The 18,824-nt window shown below is 41.4% G+C and overlaps 2 protein-coding genes and 1 non-coding gene across 7 annotated transcripts in view; 2 read left to right on the forward strand and 1 right to left on the reverse strand.

Annotated features, from left to right (window-relative positions):
• The window catches only part of DYDC1 (DPY30 domain containing 1), a 29,063-nt gene extending 20,800 nt beyond the window's left edge, over positions 1 to 8,263 (reverse strand). Inside the window, exon 1 of the mRNA XM_053309477.1 lies at positions 8,125 to 8,263. The gene's annotated coding sequence lies outside the window, so the exon portion shown is untranslated. The remainder of the gene's footprint in view (positions 1 to 8,124) is intronic.
• LOC128350780 (DPY30 domain-containing protein 1-like) overlaps positions 1 to 12,381 on the forward strand; it is a 45,946-nt gene extending 33,565 nt beyond the window's left edge. The window contains exons 2-7 of one of the 5 annotated variants that reach the window (XM_053309467.1): positions 4,369 to 4,487; positions 8,913 to 9,029; positions 9,626 to 9,797; positions 9,916 to 10,038; positions 10,275 to 10,376; positions 11,569 to 12,381. In XM_053309467.1, the coding sequence (XP_053165442.1) occupies positions 9,645 to 9,797; positions 9,916 to 10,038; positions 10,275 to 10,376; positions 11,569 to 11,910 (720 nt within the window). In that variant the 5' untranslated portion in view covers positions 4,369 to 4,487; positions 8,913 to 9,029; positions 9,626 to 9,644 and the 3' untranslated portion in view covers positions 11,911 to 12,381. Of the gene's footprint in view, positions 1 to 4,368; positions 4,488 to 8,268; positions 9,030 to 9,625; positions 9,798 to 9,915; positions 10,039 to 10,274; positions 10,377 to 11,568 lie in introns of those variants that run through there. The other 4 variants (XM_053309469.1, XM_053309466.1, XM_053309464.1 and 1 more) reach the window with 4 other exon arrangements.
• A 918-nt stretch (positions 12,382 to 13,299) lies between these two features.
• On the forward strand, positions 13,300 to 13,373 carry TRNAA-GGC (transfer RNA alanine (anticodon GGC)). The gene has a single exon. It is a non-coding gene; the product is annotated as a tRNA-Ala (tRNA).
• Positions 13,374 to 18,824: the final 5,451 nt, after the last annotated feature.

The following is an 18,824-nucleotide window of genomic DNA, read 5'->3' on the forward strand; positions in this document are numbered from 1 at the left end:
ATCTGCACCTGCAGCCTTCAGACACCCATGAAGATATGGAGGTTCCCCTATTATCATAAATTGATACTTCCCTGCTGTCCTGGAATACAAAGGATGTACTGCAGAAGGGTAAGTGTACGTGCCACAAAGAAGAGTCTCAATATTCTGCTGGAAACATCAGAAATATCTATGGATAGTGGTAGACCCAAATAGCATGGAAGCCATGATGAAGCAGCCATCTGCAGATAGGATTGCTGGTTTCTCAGACATTTTTGCTGATACTCCTGGTACTGCCATACATTTCAAAACAAAATTCAGATGAAGGCAAATGCAATACATGTACAACACAGTGAGGAACATACCCATAGCATTGCACCAACCACTTAAAGAGGAGCTTTTAAGACTACAGCATGCTGACATCATAGAGCCTGTTGAGTCATCAGAATGTCTCTCCCATTGTTCTGGTATGAAAATCAAACAGTACACTTCAAATATGCATAGATATAAGAGATGCAAACTCCAACATTGTAGTGGATTGTCATCCATTACCCAATATCAATGAAATGCTGCTTACTTCTGAAAGAGGCCTCTGTGTTCACAAATTTGGATGGGTATTTGGCCTATCATCAAATAGACAACCTCCCTTACCCCAGAGGGTCTTTTTCAGTTCAGAACAGTGCCCTTTGGATTAACCTCCACAGCTTCGGTATTTCAAAGAATGATGCATGCAATGTTTGGGACTACAGATGATATCGCTTACTTTCAGGATAACATTTCAGTGTATGGCAAAACCATGGAGGAGCATGATGCTAAACTGACAGAAGTCTTAAGAAAACTCAAACACCACAGACTTATTTTCTCTGCAGATAAATGTCAGTTTTGCACACACTCAGTGATGTACTTGGGACACACAATATCTTAGAGTTGCAAACATCCAAAAACAGACTTGGTGAAAGCTATTCTGGAAGCACCAGAGCCATACAACAAGGATTCTTTTTACTCATTTTTAGAACTCTATTACTCTAAATGTGTTAGACAATTTGCTTCAAAAGTTGCTCCACTGCATCTTCTTTTAAAAAGAAGACACATTTAATTAGGATGCATTTAATTAGACTATCAAATCGGCCATTGCTAAAAGCCCTGCTCTCACTTCTTTTGACATCAACAGGCACACTATTGTAGCCATTGGTGCTCCTGAATGTGGTTTTGGTGCTGCCTTGACACAGCAAAAAAGACAGAGAAGTTACAGTTGTCTTTGGTTCCAGAATGCTCACTGCATCAGAGATGTATTTGGTCAATGAAAAAGAAGCTCTAGCATGTTTCTGGGTGGTGAGGCACTTCAGGACTTATTTTGGGCCAGAAAATTCACTTTACAGTCAGACCAGTAGCAGCCGGTAAGGGCACCGGTGGAGGGGTGGCAAGAGTAAATGAACTGGTGCTTACCTCCACTCTCACCGCACCTGAACACTGCTCAGAGAAGCAGCGTGCCGCCCAGCACCCCCTGCAGCAGGAGATTGCCTCCACCACTCACCTGGCCGTGGGATTGGCTCCGTGGAAGCCAGGTGAGTGGCGAAGGCGATCCCCCACCGCAGGGAGTGCTGGGCAGCACGCTGCTTCTACAAGCAGCATTCAGGTGCAATGAAAGCAGAGGTAAGCACCAATTCATTTACTCTTAAAGGTGCCTCTTGCCACCCCTCCACCAGCACCCTCACTGGCCACTACTGAGCCAGACCATAGACTCCTATAAGCTTTATTTATTCCTAAGGGATCCAGTTGAGCAACCCCAGGAATAGCCAAATAGATCACCAGACTTAAGGACCTTGGTTTTCAGGGGGAATATCTTCCAGGTCTTTGAAATACAAGTGCGGCTTGTTTAGCTCAACTTCCATTTCCAGGCCAACAGGAGATCACAGAAGAGGGTGAAGGACAGGCGCGTAACAATGATAGGGCAAGGGGAGACAGTTGTCTGGGGGCCCCACTGCCTGGAGGGGCACCCCAGAGGCACCTCATGTGACTCCCCATTGCCCCCTGCCCAGCCCCATAGCCTCTCAGCCACTTGCCCTCTTCGCCGTCTCTCCTGCTTGTTCTGCTGGCCCGCAATCAAAGCAGCAGGCAAGCTGCAAAGAGCTCCTTTTCTCCCGCCTCTCAGCTGATCGGCGGGTGGGCGGGGCTTCCACGGAGGCCTCCGTGTAGGCCGCAGTGAAGCCTGAACTCGAGTAGGGCCCAAGCAAGCCAGGAAGGAGGAGGCAGCCAGAGTGTTCTCTGCAGCAGAAGACCCCTTGCTGCCCTGCTTAACCCAGACCAGCATTTGCCAGGTAGAGTGTGAACTCCTTTTTGTGGTTACCTTTCCGCCCCCCCCCCCCCCATATATAGGGATCTGCTTGCCATAGGGCTTGGAGGGGGGGGGGAGGGACCGAGAAGTCTCTGAATATTTATTTTGAAACAGCTTGGAAAATTTGCTGACTTAAAAAAAACTATCTAAAAAGTCCTATAAGTGGCTTGTTTCATGGCAGAAAATTGCAAAAACTTCTGGAACAGTATTTTATTAATTTTATTTATTCATTCATTCATTTATAAATGCACTTATGTTCAAGTTGTTTTGCAACCCAGAAGGTCTGAGTGAGAACTGTGAAGCATGTGTGGTGCTTTTATTTTATTTTTCTTGTGTGTGAACTGCTCCCCAATAACTTGCAGGGACTTCAGGGTAAATCTGGCCAACATGTGAATACAGCACCTCCATTCCAGAGGAGATGTGTCTTAAAGGGCTTTAAAAGCCTCCTGTGAAAAACCTCCTGCAATCAAACTTGACTGAATTTGTTCAGAATTCTGAGAAAACAAACATAGGCTCACCCTGCATGGTTGAAAGTCTCCTTTGCTAATCTGCAGCGAGGGGCCTATTTTAATCATTCATCTTTCTAGTGTGTTCTAGGCATTAAAAGTAAAACAAATGTATAGTACTCAATGTATATCACTATATATTGTGACGTGTGTGTGTGTATTCAGTGAAATGTATTTGCAGGCAGCATACTTATTTTGGAATATCAGACTTAAATCCTTGGGGGCCTGGGGTGTGCGGAGGCCCTGGACTTTGCGGGGGGGGCCCATTTTAAAATCTTGTCTCTGGGCCCACTCCAACCTTGCTACGCCCCTGGTGAAGGAGTAGTAACTGCACAAATAACTTCATAAATTCATGGAGTGATCACGTTTTCTAAATGGAAAGCAGCCCTCAGTGCTGATCCAGAGCTTACTGAACTTAAACCTTACATAACTAATGGATGGCCATGCAAAAACATGGTTACTGAACATCAACCATACCTGCATGTAGCCAGTAAGCTGTCTCTTCTCAGTGAGCTGGTGCTGAGAACTGATTGTTCAGTGGTGCCAACCTCTTTACAAGCAAAAGTGATCAAAATTGTCCACAAAGGTTGGTGCTTTCCAGATTAAACCCTACAACCATGTCACTACGGATCTGCTAAGTGTGCTTCCATACTTCCTGTTTTGTGACACCGCAGTCCCTGTGCTGACAGCAAGGCACTGTTCACATTACCAATGCTTTCTTTTGGATTTATCTTTGTGTTATAGTGCTACAATGCTGCATGTGCATTGCAAAAAAGTAGCTGTATTTTCCCATTGTAGAAGTTTGAGATTCTGGGGATCATTTTCAATATGATCCCGACAAGCAGACGCATTTTACCCCTACTGTAGCATGTAATCAGGAAAGTGTCCTGGGCATGAGTTCAACTAAAAGGCAAATCAAAAAGTTTGGTGGCCAGGTATGGACAAACTCATTGAAAATGTAATGCAACGTTGTATGGATTGTGCTGTATCTGACAAATCACATAAGACTTTTACTACCCCCTTGACTCTAGTAAAGTATCCCAATGGTCCTTGGGAAAAACTTGCTCTGGATATAATGCAGTATTTTGAAAAACAACCCACTAAGATTTGTTATAATGATGGTGGATTGCTTATTCCAGGTGGCCAGAAGTTTAATTTGCTGACAACAGTTTTAAGGGGTTAAATGTGATTTTTATGGAATTTTATTGTATTAACTTTTGTAAGCCGTCTTGGGATGTCTTAGGAAAGACTGTATAAAAACTGCACACACATTACTAACAAAGTGATCCAGTTCATGGCCACAGTTTTTGTAAGAAAAGGTCTTCCTAAAGAACTATGACTGACAATGAAGTACAGCTTACCTCATTTGAGATGGAGCAATACTTTTATAACCATGGGATAAAACACAAAACTCTTTCCTTGTACCATCCTCAAGGGAATGGCTTAGTGGAAAGAACGAATAGGTTAGTGAAGGAAAATTTACAACCACCCTGGAAAGAGGCAATCAATGAAACTATTTGCTTATCCAAACTACTCCTCATTCTACTACAGGAAAACTACCATCTGAACTGCTGCGAAGATGCAAAGCTATCACCAATTTTTCCCAGTGGCAACAACTAACAGGAATTTCCATGCAATCTCACCCTCAGGATGCAGAGATTCGTGATCAGGTAAGAGAGAAGCAACAATATAAATTGTATGTGGATAAAAAATGAGGTGCAAAATAGCAAACATTTCAAGTGGGGGACTTCATTCAAGTATGGTTACCTTATAAAGTGAGAAAGGTATGTTCCCAATATTCTGGACCAAAACAAATAATTGAAATCTGAGGAGATTCTGTTATACTGGATGATGAAAAGAAATGAAACAATTAGAGACTTTCCAGCATGCATACTATGAAACAAGAGGGAAGGGAGTCTGAGCTCAAGAGAGGAACTGGAGAGTAATTTGATCTCTGTTTATTAATGATTATTATTATTGGATTTTTCAGATTTGATTCTGATTTTTAACTAATTTTAAAATGTGTTTTTAAACTGCTCTGTATTGTATTTTGTATTTTCACCTTTTCTGGTTGGTTATGATTTAATGTGTTATTATTGTATGTTTTAATCCTCTTTTGTAAGCCACCCAGAGAACAATTTGTTATGGGTAGGCTAACAAAGTTTATCATTATTGCCTCCAGTTTTGACCTTACAGATGAGGCTGATGAAAGTGATTGACATTCCTCTGTACCTGAAAACAACAACAACATCATTAATAGCTCCAGTACTAGAGAACCAAAGAATGAGAATTGTGTGCGACAGGAGGCCACCTAAAAGTTTTCAAGACTTTGTCAATAAATTTTAAATTAATTTAATTCTGGTTGTTATAAAGGGGAAGAATGTGTTGTCTTCTATCTAGTAATCTTTTATTTTATGTTGTTTTGTTATTTTAGAAGTTTGTTGCAGGGGGGATTCTATGAGAGAGAGCTTGGAAGGGAGATTTCTTTATCTACTCCAGTTGCACAGGGAAGGAGAGCACTGCTAATTAATATTGTCTGGAGACATGCAGTTAAAGTTCCAAATAAACTAATCAATTTAGGAAAGCCATCAGCAAGATAGAAAAGACCTACATGTCTTTCTACTAGCTACATACAGGAAGGGGAGAGGGAGAAGGAGGAAGTCTCTCTCTCTCCAGTTGAGAGAATGAAACCTGAGACTATCAGTCTAACAATGGAGAATCAAAGAAACAACAATTGAAAAGCTAGTTGTGTTTATTGAATTTTTAAAAAGCAAGACAGGGCTCAGTCTGCAAGCTCAAGTTAAATCTCAGAACTTAGAATTATAGAGTGTTAAGAGTTGGAAGAGGCCTAGTCTAACCTGCTGCTCAGTGCAGTAAAGTGCTACAGCATCTCTGACAGATGGCTGTTCAGACACTGTTTGAAAATCTCCACCAAAGGGAAAGTCACCATGGCACTTTCCAGATTAGACCTAAAATGGGGTCAGGACCTATCTCCGAAGTGTGCTTCCACACTGCCTGTGTTATGACACTGCAGTCCCGACACTGACCGCAGAGTGCCATTCATATGCCAGATTCCTTGTTGCAAATGTAATCACTGCGTTTTAGGGCTATGATGTTATTTACCCAGTGTAAGAAGGGGTTTTTCAGGTTGTTACGTTTTCACGAGACTGCTCCCCCTGCAGGTCTTACATTTTGACTGCGATTTGCCTGAACAAGGCTTTTAGCTGCTTTTGAGCGCCTAATCTGGAAAGTGCCCATGAGACACTGTCCCTCCACAAACAGCTTGTGCAGTTATGTAAGCTAAGCTGAAAGTGCTTCCTTGTAATTTCAGCATGTTGGTTCTAGGCCTGTCTTCTAGAGCAGTGATTGCCAACCAGGGGTACCTGAACCCCTAGATGTACTTTTAAGGCTTGTAAGGGGTACTGAGAGCCCTCCAACTCACTGACTAGTGATTAAGAGACAGCTCCCTTGCTCCTGATCAAAGGACTTGTTTTGGCTTCAAGCTGACTCCAGGAAGGGAGAAGGGTTGGGCAGTGTCCCTACCTCATCTCCTTGTCTTAAATTACAATTCTGTTGATTCCTATTAATTTCAATAAGAGTACTCATGAGTAACTTAATATGGATGTAAGCCAGTGACTGTAATAGTGTAACAGACTATAAACAGTTTAGATTGTGAACCCTTTGGGGAAAGGAAAGCAACTTTTTTTTCTGTGTGAACCACTTTGAGAACTTTAATTGAAATCTTCTCCACACTTCCCTGTGGGATACCATTTTTCACGGACTGGAAGTGGGTGGGTTGAGAGCAATGCTCCAATCCTAACCCCAAAAGATCAATCCACCAAAATACTCTTGCTTGAACCCCCAGCTGCACCAGCTTGTAAAGCAGACCCTCTCTAAATCATGTCATACACCACCTCAACATCTATAAAAACAGCAACCAAATGGCCTTTTCTACAAAGTGTCTTCCACACATCCATCTCTAACCACAGTATATGATACAAAGTACTGCACCCCCTACAAAAGCCACTCTGGAAGTGCATAAGTGACTGGTGCTTATCAAAATACAGCATCAGTCATTCATTCAACATCTGCTCCATGACTTTGCCAACACAAGTAGTCAGTGCAGCTGGTCTATAGGAGGAAGGGTCAAATAATGCCTGCCCAGGCTTACCAACAGGGATTACAACTGCACTTTTCCAGAATCTCAGCACCTTGCCTTATATCTGTATCATTATAAAGATACAACAGCACCTGCAGGGATTCCTGTGGCAAATGCCATAACAGGAGAGGAGAGCTGGTCTTGTGGTAGCAAGCATGACTTGTCCCCTTAGCTAAGCAGGGTCTGCCCTGGTTGCATATGAATGGGAGAACTATAAGTGTGAGTACTATAAGATATTCCCCTCCGGAGATGGAACCGCTCTGGGAAAAGCGGAAGGTTCCAAGTTCCCTCCCTGGCTTCTCCAAGATAGGGCTGAGAGAGATTCCTGCCTGCAACCTTGGAGAAGCCGCTGCCAGTCTGTGTAGACAATACTGAGCAAGATGGACCTATGGTCTGACTCGGTATATGGCAGCTTCCTATGTCCTATGTCCCTATCTAATAACTCCATCATCACCTGGGGATGTATTTTTACAAAGATCGAGAACTTTATTCAATTCCCACAAGGAGAAATCTGTATTAATTACACACACACCCCACCACATACCCAACCATTCAGGGATTCACCATCCATATCCTTAAATGCAGCATGAGCGGACTTAAAATTCTCAGTGATTCCCCACACAGTTACAGCATACTGGAGTCTAAGAACTCTTACACTAATCTAAGGGGTCACACATCACATTTGGCTCTGACACACAGCTGCCACAGATACAAATTCTGACATCATTAAGTGGAGGGGGGACATAGGGGCACACCTGAAATATCTGAATACTATCTCAGGGAACTCTGCCCCCTTGATCCAAAAAAGAGTTAGAAGGGCAGGATTCCCCACCCCATTTAAAAGGCAATCGCCTACAACCCTCTCCTCCCAGGAAACTTTCTGAATCTCACTCTCAGACATTCCAAGCAGCACCCCCCATGACCACCCCTTTTTCTCCAACACAAATCGAGGAAACCGACACACTGCCCCCAAGGAAGAAAGCCGCAACAACTTCTCCACCTGTTCCTTGTTCTTCTATTCAACCATAATCTCCACCCTGCATCTGCCTCACACGCTTAATCTCCCCATCAGCTTCCTCAGCCACTCCGCCCAGCTTGAGTGAGTTTACATCCCCAGTTTTCGTATCTTTCCCTACTGCCTTAATCACCACAAGTAAACCTTGCTGTTATCTCCTCGCACTGGGCTCCTGCCCCCATCATCCACCGGACCAGTCTTAGACTTTTCCCGTCCAAGTTCCTTTCTCTCCCGCTAACCGCCTCCTCAGCTCCTTCCTCTGGCCACTTTCCGTTACTTTCCCCTAATGCTACCAGTCCTCCAATCTCCTCCACATCCATTTCATCCGCTTCCTCGCCAATCTTCCGGCGGTTCCCTCTTAAAGGGACCTTGCTCTAACACCCACTCACAAACCCTCTCCCCTTTCACCATCCACTCTGAAGGCAACCTTCCACCCGCTCCCGTATACTTGTACCGTGAAAGAGCGTGCGCAATAAATAGCTTAATACAACTATTAAGCCAATGACATTTTCAGAACTACGTGCGCATGCCTGGATTGTGCCAAAGCATTTATGACGTAACGAGCCGAAGGGCGGGGTAGCGGCAGCCTGGTTGCTATGCAACGGTGACCATAGCGGTTCTTGTAATCTCACGCACCAAACAAAATCCAGGTAAGAGTTTGGAAGCAAAAGAGTTGCAAAGAACAAATCAACAAGCCTTAGAAAAGAGGGACAGGGGATCCGCACTATCTCCCTTCTGCAACAAAATGTTTCTCATTGGCCCTTGGACACTGCCTAATGGCATACCCTTTATTTTAAAATAAATGTTAAGTGCAGGGCCGGGGAGAGATTAAGTGATTTTTAAGAGACATATTTATCCGCTTCGTCTATTTAAAACCATTTTTCTCTGCACAATTTTAGAAACTTTGTTTTGTTATATTAGACCCGCTTAACTTGCTGCTTGTGAAATGTTGAAGTTACAGACAATTCTTCCTGCTTGATCATCAGTGTTGTGGCAGTTGCATATTCCAACACCAATAGAAGCTAGCCCTATAAAAAGGTAAGACTTTGTATGTCCCGGTCTTTGGCACACATATGAGTCGACAACTGCTGTTTTCTACTGAACTTTTCAGAAGAGAAACTGTATGCATAGCCTCAGTTCCCATATTTGGAACTGTGGATAAGGTAATACTGACCTACCTTGGAGGGTTAAGGAGCAATGCATTAATATTTGTGAATATTTAATACCAGTTTGACAATCCTTTCATCCCTTTTGTATCCTCTTATCTGCTTTTCACATGTGCTGTTCTGCGTGGAGGAGTCTCTTGCTAGCAGCTCTCCCATATATGAATGGGTGCATTTGCCCTAAAGGGACACACTGTTAGTTTAGAAGTCCAACTGGATTAGTTCCTAATTATTATTATTATTATTATTATTATTATTATTAATAAGAAAAGTTGCAGACTGAGAGGTATCTGTGGAAAATACAAATAATGCTCACCACAGAGTTATCTTTCAAAGCTCTGAAAGGAAATTTGCAGTGACAACAGATAAAGAAACCTGGTTCTTTCTCAGAAATGATTGCAAAAGGCTTTAACTTGGTAAGAATTAATTTATAATATAATATGTATAAACTAATTCAGTGCATAATATCAGTGCAGAGTTTGTTTAGAAGATGGAAACAGATGTAGAATACCTGAAGAGGTGCATAGGAAGATGCTTAGCTGAGGGACTTGCTGAGATGGCTGACTGTCAACCAGCAGACCCAATTGCTTTCCTGGCATACTGGATTTACGGCTACAAGAAGAGATTAAATGAAGAAGAAGAGGTGACACATCTTTTCTTTCTTTCTTTCTTTTTTAAGAAGTAGCTGGGGAAAACCCAGCTACATGACTATGTTCTAAATTATATTTTTCCTAATTTGTCAGTGTTGTGTGTTTTTCTAGAGGAAGAGAGAGAGGGCCCAGCTGAAACAGGAACAGGAAGAAGCTGTCATGAAACTGGAGAGGATAGAAAAACTAAGAGAAGAAGGGCACTTGGTTGCCCAGAAATTTGCAGAACAGCAGAAGGTCTGAGTCTTTCAAAATTAAATTGAGACTGTTTTGTAAAATGGTGAGTCTTACAAAAGCCATATTCAGTGCAACAGTGGAATAGGTGAGGTGGTCTGTTGGAACTGTAGTGTAGGCAGAGTGCCAAAAATGGGTTAGTCTATTGGAGCCCATCAACTGCGCATTTTTAAATAGATGGTAAAATATGGTATTGGGAATTCATTTTCATTAATTAATTTACAATTTATATTAAAAAGATCTTTTCAGAGCAACATCCAGAAAATTCTGTAGCAGAACTAACTGATACGTATGGAGCACCAAAGTTTTCTTTTGAAGAAAAAGATGTAAAAAGCTTAACAGTGAGTACCAATCCTAACATAAATAAATATTGTTTGTATTCTGCAGTCATATTTGTGATCTTGAATACTGCATAAGATCTTCCTTCTCTCCATCTGTGATTTTTTAAATGTGGGAATTCCCATACTCTTCTGTTCTGCTATAGGTGTCTTTGTCCCATTTTCAGACCACTATTAGAGGTGTGCTTGAAACATGATTCAGCATCCGAATCGCAGCACAATCCCTAACATTTGCCTACCTGGAACTTGTTCCTGTGCAAAAGGCCTGTTGGTGAAATGGAACAGGGATCTCCTTAAAATGCCAGGGAAATAACTTATGATATGCTTTTGCTTTCACTCAGATTTGCAGATTGAAATAGGTTTCTTGTACAGACTGCACAATACAGGCTGTTTCTTGTACAGGCTGCTTGAAACTGTTGTTTTTAATCTTCCTTTCCTTTTATGTCTTTCTTTTCCTTTTTATTTATGGGTTTACCCTCCTTTTTAGATTTTGAGCACACACCCATCTGTGCAACAGCTACATTGATCTCTGGAGTGGGATTCTAAGAATTCTGCTGTCAGCAGCCTAGTGCTTGAGCTACTTTGCACTGCAGTTACTAACAACTGTGGAAGGAGACCATTGTATTTGAAAAACATTGGCGACATCTAGTGCTGTGGGTTGTTACCTAAAGGCGTTCCCTAAAAGGACATCTGCATGGACAGATGCAAAATTCTGAATGTGGCTTTAGGCTATAATCCCACATCTATTGACTTGGAAGCAAATGTAATTAAAATTAATGGTTTGACTTCCAAATCAGTATGTGTGGGACTGTTGTTCCACTTACCATGTAACTTAATTTCATTGGACACAGTAGGTGAGATCCAGACTAAGTTAGTTATTACTAAATCCCATTGAAATTAATGGGCCTTAGTCATGACTAACTTGTCTCATTTATTTAAATGATGCTTAGTCATTAACAACTTAGTTTGGATCTTACACAGTGTACATATTATGCAGAAGTAAAAATTAAAATTGTTTTTAATACTAACTGGTCCCTTTTTAGCAAATTATCTGGGTAATTTGTACGTAACTAACATTGCCAGTATTTAATGTTCCCAAATGTATACATCTCTAGACAACTGCAATGTCTAAAAAAGGGATTTTCATGTTGATGTGTGTGCTCATGTGCCTGAAACTCATTTCCATTAATCGAAGGGGATTAAAGAGAAAGAAGTTATTGTTCCAGAAGAAAATGAAATTACTGAGTCAAAGGAAAAGGCATTAGAAAATGCACTGGATCAAGATGACTTAAATTTTAAAAAGAGTGAATTGAATGAGATGCCTGTTGAGCTGCATACTACCATAACTTTCAAGAACATCCTGACTGAGACAATTGTGGATGAAGATGTGAATCAGATTCCCAAAGAGATTATGGGTGGCACAGGGGGAAACCAGCCAGAACGTAACAAAGGAACTGAGGATGAATATGATACACAAACCGAAGGCAACACTTCAGATGAGGAATACAAATCTGGTCAAGATCTGAATTCAGACTAATAGCATGATCCTACCCATGTTTACTCAGAAGTAAGTCCCAGAGTTCAACAGAGTTTTGCCCAAGACAGTATACATAAGATTTCAACCTAAAACTATTACTAACTAACTAACTAACTAAATGCTTATGAGTTGGGTTAGATTTTTCCTTTCTCAAACTTGCAGTGTTCTGGTGTAAATAATGCATTTATTTTCTCCTGATGGGGGATGGTACCCAGAGCTTCCAGTACTGTTGCACTGAATACACTGTCCGAAGCTAATACCTGCATTGGTAAAACATTGCTATTCTTCTTGTCCTGTTCCTGAACACTTGCATTTCTATACTCCCTCTGTTTCAAGGAATTCCATTTTATTTTATTTTAAAGCTTCTTTAAATGTAAAAGCTGGGCCAATGAACTCCTCACTAGCTACATGTAAATTTTGTCTTTTTAAATTGATCAGTGAGTTCATACAAATAGATGGAAATGGATTAGTTTTGTGGCTTGTTCTCTATTTGTGACATATTGTACTATAGATTGGGTAGGTATATCTGTGGAACAAGAGTGGGGGGACTGATAGATGTTTGATTCTGCTGCTCAGAGGAGGTGGGGTTTATGTCTCCACTGATGAGGAAGAGGGGCTGACCACTGCAGGAACCTCTGGCAACTATTCTGATCCTTTGGTGCCTCCAATTCTGGAGGACTAGGCAGAGTTGGCCCAGTAGAAGCATATCTTGGGGGATCCAGTGCCCCCCACTTGGACCCCAGGCCCCATTTTAGGCCTCTCCAATCACCCCCGGGGCCCCATGAGCAATGGGTATGCTCAATGCAAACCAGCATCTAGGACCAGCAGAGAGCCTGTCTGGCTGTCCAAGGTCTTTCTCCCAATTGCTTTCTCCATTCAGGAGGTGGTGAAAGCAAGTTTAGGTGCAGACCATGGGTCAAGGCCAAGCTTTCTCCAGGAAGGGGAGAAGATTTCTGCTCTTATATAAACTCTTCACTTTTGTCCAAATTCCTGCTGGTACAACAACTGAACCTGTGAAGCTCCTTGAAACCCTCTTCCGCTCTGGTTCCTGACCCCAATCTTTCTCCAGTTCCAGTCTGTAGCCCTCCTCTCCTGTTTGTTGACTCACCTTCTTCTGCTCTCCCTTTTGCAGTTGTCCCCAGCTCAGCACCTCAGCATACTGTTGCAATGCCCATGGACATTGCAAGACAGGGCAATTCTCCTGCCTTTTCTTCTTTGGTGATCTGCCCTTGGAGGTGGCTTGCTACTGTTCCAGCCACAGATTTAGACACTTAAATAATTAGTAGTTGGAAGGAACCTTGAAAGTCTTCTAATCCAACCCTTACTCAGTGCAGGAAACTGCTTTAGCATCCTTGACAGATGGTCAACCAGTCTCTGTTCTGAAAAGAGGATGGGCCATAGCTCAGTGGCAGAGCATCTGTTTGGCATGCAGAAAGCCCCAGGTTCAATCCCTGGTGGCATCTCCACATAGGGCTGTGAAAGCCTCCTGCCTGAAATCTTGGAGAAGCTGCTGCCTGTCAGTGTAAACAGTATTGTAGATAGACCAATGGTCTGACTTGGTATAAGGCAGCTTCCTGTGTCCCTCTGTTAAAGCAGATCCTACCATTGTGCAAAGCAGAGTATTGCACTGTCAAACAGCTTATAGTTGGAGAAATTCCTCCTAATATCTAGCCTGAATCTGCTTCCTTGTAATTTCAACCCATTTAGCACTCACGCTTAGGGTTAATTCCATTTTACTGGGCCATTTCTAAGCCTTTAATAGCAACCTGATTGGAATGTAACTTTTCTGACCATGATAGGTAAAAACATTTTCAGCGTAATTTCTCCATATTAGGCATAGGAGCAGTGCCAGCACATAGTTGATAACCCTACTCATACCAGCTGAACATACAAATCAAGTGTATGCAGCCTGCATAATATAATCAATTTAAGATGCATCATGAGAGAAATATTATTGGTTTACTAAGCTCTGGTAAGTAGCTTAGCTTATAAAATATTGTAGGGTTTTTGGTTTTTTTAAAAAAACCCAAAACACCAACATATTCATCAATTTTAAAAAAAAAACCAAAAACCCATGCATTATTTATTTTCCTATATGTTATTACAATCTATTTGCATTGTAGCCTGTTGAAATTATTTTCATTAATCATGTTTACCTGGTTTTAGTATTTAACCAAAGTGTCCCACCATACAAAATACAATCTGTGGGGTAGGGGTGGGAGAGGGTTGTTTGAAAGCACTGCAGAAAATCAAATGTTCTTGGAGCTCCTTGTTCCATTTCCTTGTGGCCACTAGGCCCAAGATAATGGAGCAAGCAATTCTAAGAGCATTTGACTTTTCTCCCATGCCTCCAAACAAAAACATATTGCTCAAAAGAAGCAGAAGATCTTTCTCACATTCAAATTTACTATGATTCAAATGTACCATATACTGTTTAGACATTATTTAAATGAAAAACATTTGAAGTTGAAATCCTACATATTTCACACTGTTCTTTTGTTTCCCTTTTACAAGCACATTAATAAAAAAATTTATTACATATATATATAATTTATTGAACTTTCATATCACTGTAATCTATGCAAAATAACTTTGCCCAGTCAATGATGGGCCTCGCCTACTAGTAACTGGATATTTGTATGGTTGCAGTTGGGTTTTTCACAAATATCCCACAACTCTTCTTAAAGCTGTTGATACTCTGAGTCACTTCATATTTAACAGTAGCCCACATATGAACACTTCAGGAATGTGCAGGGCCACCACTGACCTTGCAGTCTAGCTGTGCTTATGTAAAACTACTGTATATATGAACTTCTACTTCTCATGTGCATGCTGTGTACATGGTCACCATGAACTTTGAAAATAGCCCCCAAAAAAGAGCCATTACAATCATGCAAATAATGGTGACTCCACATGGAGGTCTTGATTCATACAAATCGTGTCTGCATGCAGGCCTGGCAATGGGTGTGGCAGTGGCCTTGCCCTTTGCTGTTAAATATGAACTGTCTCTGCCAGGCTATTCTACGTTTTCAAATTTTCATATTTGTAGGAATGTCCTTTACATTTAAATTGTAAACTTCTTGGGTGAGGGACCTGTTCTTTTTTCTTTTCTTTTGCCTTGCAAAGTAACATGTATCTGGTATTATATAAGAAATAGTACACCATTGTCAAGTTTTTGCTTTGCTCTCATGTTCTGCCCATTTCAAAAATGCTGTAGATCACAAGGAATTAAAAATAATGTGTTCAATTTAGAGTATGACATGTTCACAGCTGTAAGTACATTTTGTCCATGTGTGTGATAAATGTGTGTCAGGTTCCCCCCACCCCTTGATTTTGAAGCAAATAAAAACAAGTGTCTTTATCAAAGCATAAATACCAAAGGTTGCACTTTTACTTTACTTCTGTCATAATTTCAGAAATGTCTATTACAGTGTCATTATTAAGAAATGGAATTGAAAGTCTGTAGGCCTATGCATATGAATAGTGGAGTAGCCCTATTAAATACAGTGAGGATTGTTTCCAAATAAACATGGATAGGATGGGACCGCAATCCTGTATCTACTTACAGGAACCCTACTGTAGTCCTCCTACAATCAATCATAGGAACATAGGAAGCTGCCTTATACTGAGTCAGACCATTGGTCCTTCCAGCTTAGTATCGTCTACAAAGACTGGCAACAGCTTCTCCAGGGTTATAGGCAGGAGTCTCCCTCAGCCCTGACTTGGATATGCCAGGGAGGGAACTTGGAATTTTCTGCATGCAAGCATGCTCTTCCCATAGCGACCCCATCCCCTAAGCGGATCTTCAAATATAGCCTCCCATTCAAATGCAAACTAGGGCAGACCCTACTTAGCAAAGGGGAATATTCATGCTTACTACCACAAGACCAGCTCTCCTCATTTCAGTAAGACTAAACTGGAGTTTAGTTCTTCTTTTTCTCAAATTGCTCTAATTTACCATAGTATTTAATAGTGGGGGAAAGGTGATGCAAATAACCCCTGATTTCAAGACTAGTAAACTTTAATTACAGTTCTGCAAAACTTTGCTTATCATCCTTAAAATGTTCACCATTGACTCCAGTGAGTCTAATACTGTACTGGCTTCATGGTTGTTCCATATATTTGTTTTTCCATTGTCAACCAGATGGTGTCGCCACAGCTCAGTAAACATCAAGCAAATGAGTCAGTCTGCTCTCTTATTCACTGTTAAATTAGAAAGCTAGACTGTAATATTTACAGAAGTGACTTAAAATATGTGAGATCAAATGGGCTTGTGCATACTGTAGAAATGAACCATTCATGCATGGCTTATTAATATTACAGTCTACATTGTAGACAACAAAGGCTTTGTTCTAGCCATGAAATATGCTCAGGAAGACTAGCTTCCTTTGGAGGGCTGTGGTAGAATCATGTTTTGAATGCAGAAAATCCCAGCTTCAGTCACTGGCATCTCCAGTGAAAAGTGTCTCAGCTAGCAGGGCTGGGAAAGACAGACCTCTGTCCAAGATCTTGCAGCTACGGCTGATTGACTTAGCTAGATAGTGGTATAAGGCAGCTTTGCAGATCTGTCCTTGTCTCGATCCTGGTTACCAGCTTTTTTTGTGAAATGTGCTTTAAGTTGGTGAGAAGCTGTACAGGAAATGGGAACACTATAAACACAAGTGAGAAAACCAAGCTATTCCAATCCCAAAGATGAATACAAACATACTTGCTATGATCTGTGATGACTTGTATATGAGTGCATGGGCTGAATTGCCAGGATTATGTTTCTTCTCCACTGGGGAAAGGTTTAGAAGGGGCATAACAAGCCTCAATAGTAAATGCATAACCTGATATTGTACATAGGAATTCCACAATCAAAGCTGAGTTGCTGGGTGTGGAGGGAATTTCCACTTCTGTATAAACCACTTGCACATATCATGAGGGTGATTGCATACACCTTGCCATGAGTTTGGCTTGTCTTTTCTCTTTTGGACCTAGGAAATAAATAATGGGAAATATTTTACTGAATTTGCTTATAAAGATGTTGTAGCAGTGTATAGGAACATAGGAAGCTGCCATATACTGAGTCAGACCATAAGTCCATCTAGCTCATTATTGTCTACACAGATTGGCAGCGGCTTCTCCAAGGTTGCAGGCAGGAATCTCTCAGCCCTATCTTGGAGATTCCAGGAAGGGAACTTGGAACTTTCCGCTATTCTCAGAGCGGCTCCATCCCCTATCTTACAATGCTCACACATCAAGTCTCCCATTCATATGCAACCAGGGTGGACTCTTCTTAGCTAAGGGGACAAGTCATGCTTACTACCAAGAGACCAGCTTTCCTCTCCTCATAAAAAGCATGAACATGCTTTTATATGCATGTTCATATGTATGAACATGCATATAAAAGTTAATATGATTAGACAGTACTTATCAGCTTTGCACCTAATAGAAATACTATAAATCAGTTTTTTAAAACCTTACAGTTTTAAAAAACCTAATTATATAGGTAAAGGTAAAGTGTGCTGTTGAGTTGGTGTTGACTACTGGTGACCACAGAGCCCGGTGGTTGTCTTTGGTAGAATACAGAAGGGGTTTGCCATTGCCATCTTCCCCTCAGTATGAGATGATGCCTTTCCGCATCTTCCTATATAGCTGCTCCCCGATATAGGTGTTTCCCATAGTCTGGGAAGCATACCAGCCGGAATTCGAACTGACAACCTCTGGCTTTCTAGTCAAGTCATTTCCCGCTGTGCCATTAGGTGGCTTCCGATTATATAAGTAGTAGTTCTTTATTTGTGAATTGGCAGCCACTGCATAATGTTTCACGGTTAGACATTTCTAGCCTCTTTGAGGAACAGGCTATTGTGAGGCTGTAACCATAAGCACATTTATGTGGCAATAAATTCCATTCCAAGAAAATACACTTGAGATTAGGTTTTCAATAGCATCAGCAGACTTCAGATTTTTGCGGCACAGGACTGTGGTTGTTGGCTGGAGTTCTGCAGCAGTGTTTAGGATTGTTACCCAATCAGAATTTTATTGGCCTAAACAGAATCCTATTCTCTTGGTCATTCATCAGAACTGGAAGACAAAAATCCAACAAATGAAAAAATTAAATATCTAGCAGAGCTGTTCTTAGTATGTATATATGTATGTATGTAAGTACAGGGTGTGACTGCATTTGTAGGGTAATATACATGCATGTTCTATGTTGATCATGTATTTGCATTCATTTACATAAAGGAGCACCACCCTTTATGGTGGGATTGCATGTGTCCGCATTGTACAGGCATACCAGCCAATTACAGCAGAGTCTCCTGGGATAAATGACTGCCTACTGTCTCACCCTAGTCCATTTTCATAAGGAGTGCAGCTAGCTTAAAACAGACTTTGAAGTCTGCAGGACACTAGATTCCCAGCACATCTGAGACGAAACAGTTCCTTTGCAATGAAGAGGTACTTTGCATATGCTCAAACAGTTTGCTCCCTTTTGAAAGACTCTCTCCTTCGAAAGGGCAAAGAACAAAAGAACTATGTTAGCCTGAGACACAAATTCCTAGGTACTAGAAACTTTGCCAAAAAATTTACCTGCCTAAGATGAAGGAAGGAAGCAAGAACTCATTTTGACTTTCAGAGAGGAAACTGTGTTGATCTGTTGCAACAAAAACTACAAATGGGCTTGTGGCATGGTAGAGACTCAGCAAATTTACTGTAACATAAGCTTTGGTGGACTAGAGCCCAGCACTGCAAGTAGATTGAACAAACGGGCCAATCTTCTGTATGTTTGATCAGAAGTAAATCCCTCTATATTCAACAGTATTCACTCCCAGGTGAGCACAGGTGTGATCAGTGTGTAAGTGCAGAGAGGTGAGAACAGAATGCCCAGTCTTTGTCTATGGGATGAACCAAACAATGGATCTGTACACATC

This window comes from Hemicordylus capensis, chromosome 3 (assembly GCF_027244095.1).
Source record: "Hemicordylus capensis ecotype Gifberg chromosome 3, rHemCap1.1.pri, whole genome shotgun sequence".
Classification (NCBI taxonomy): Eukaryota; Metazoa; Chordata; class Lepidosauria; order Squamata; family Cordylidae; genus Hemicordylus; species Hemicordylus capensis.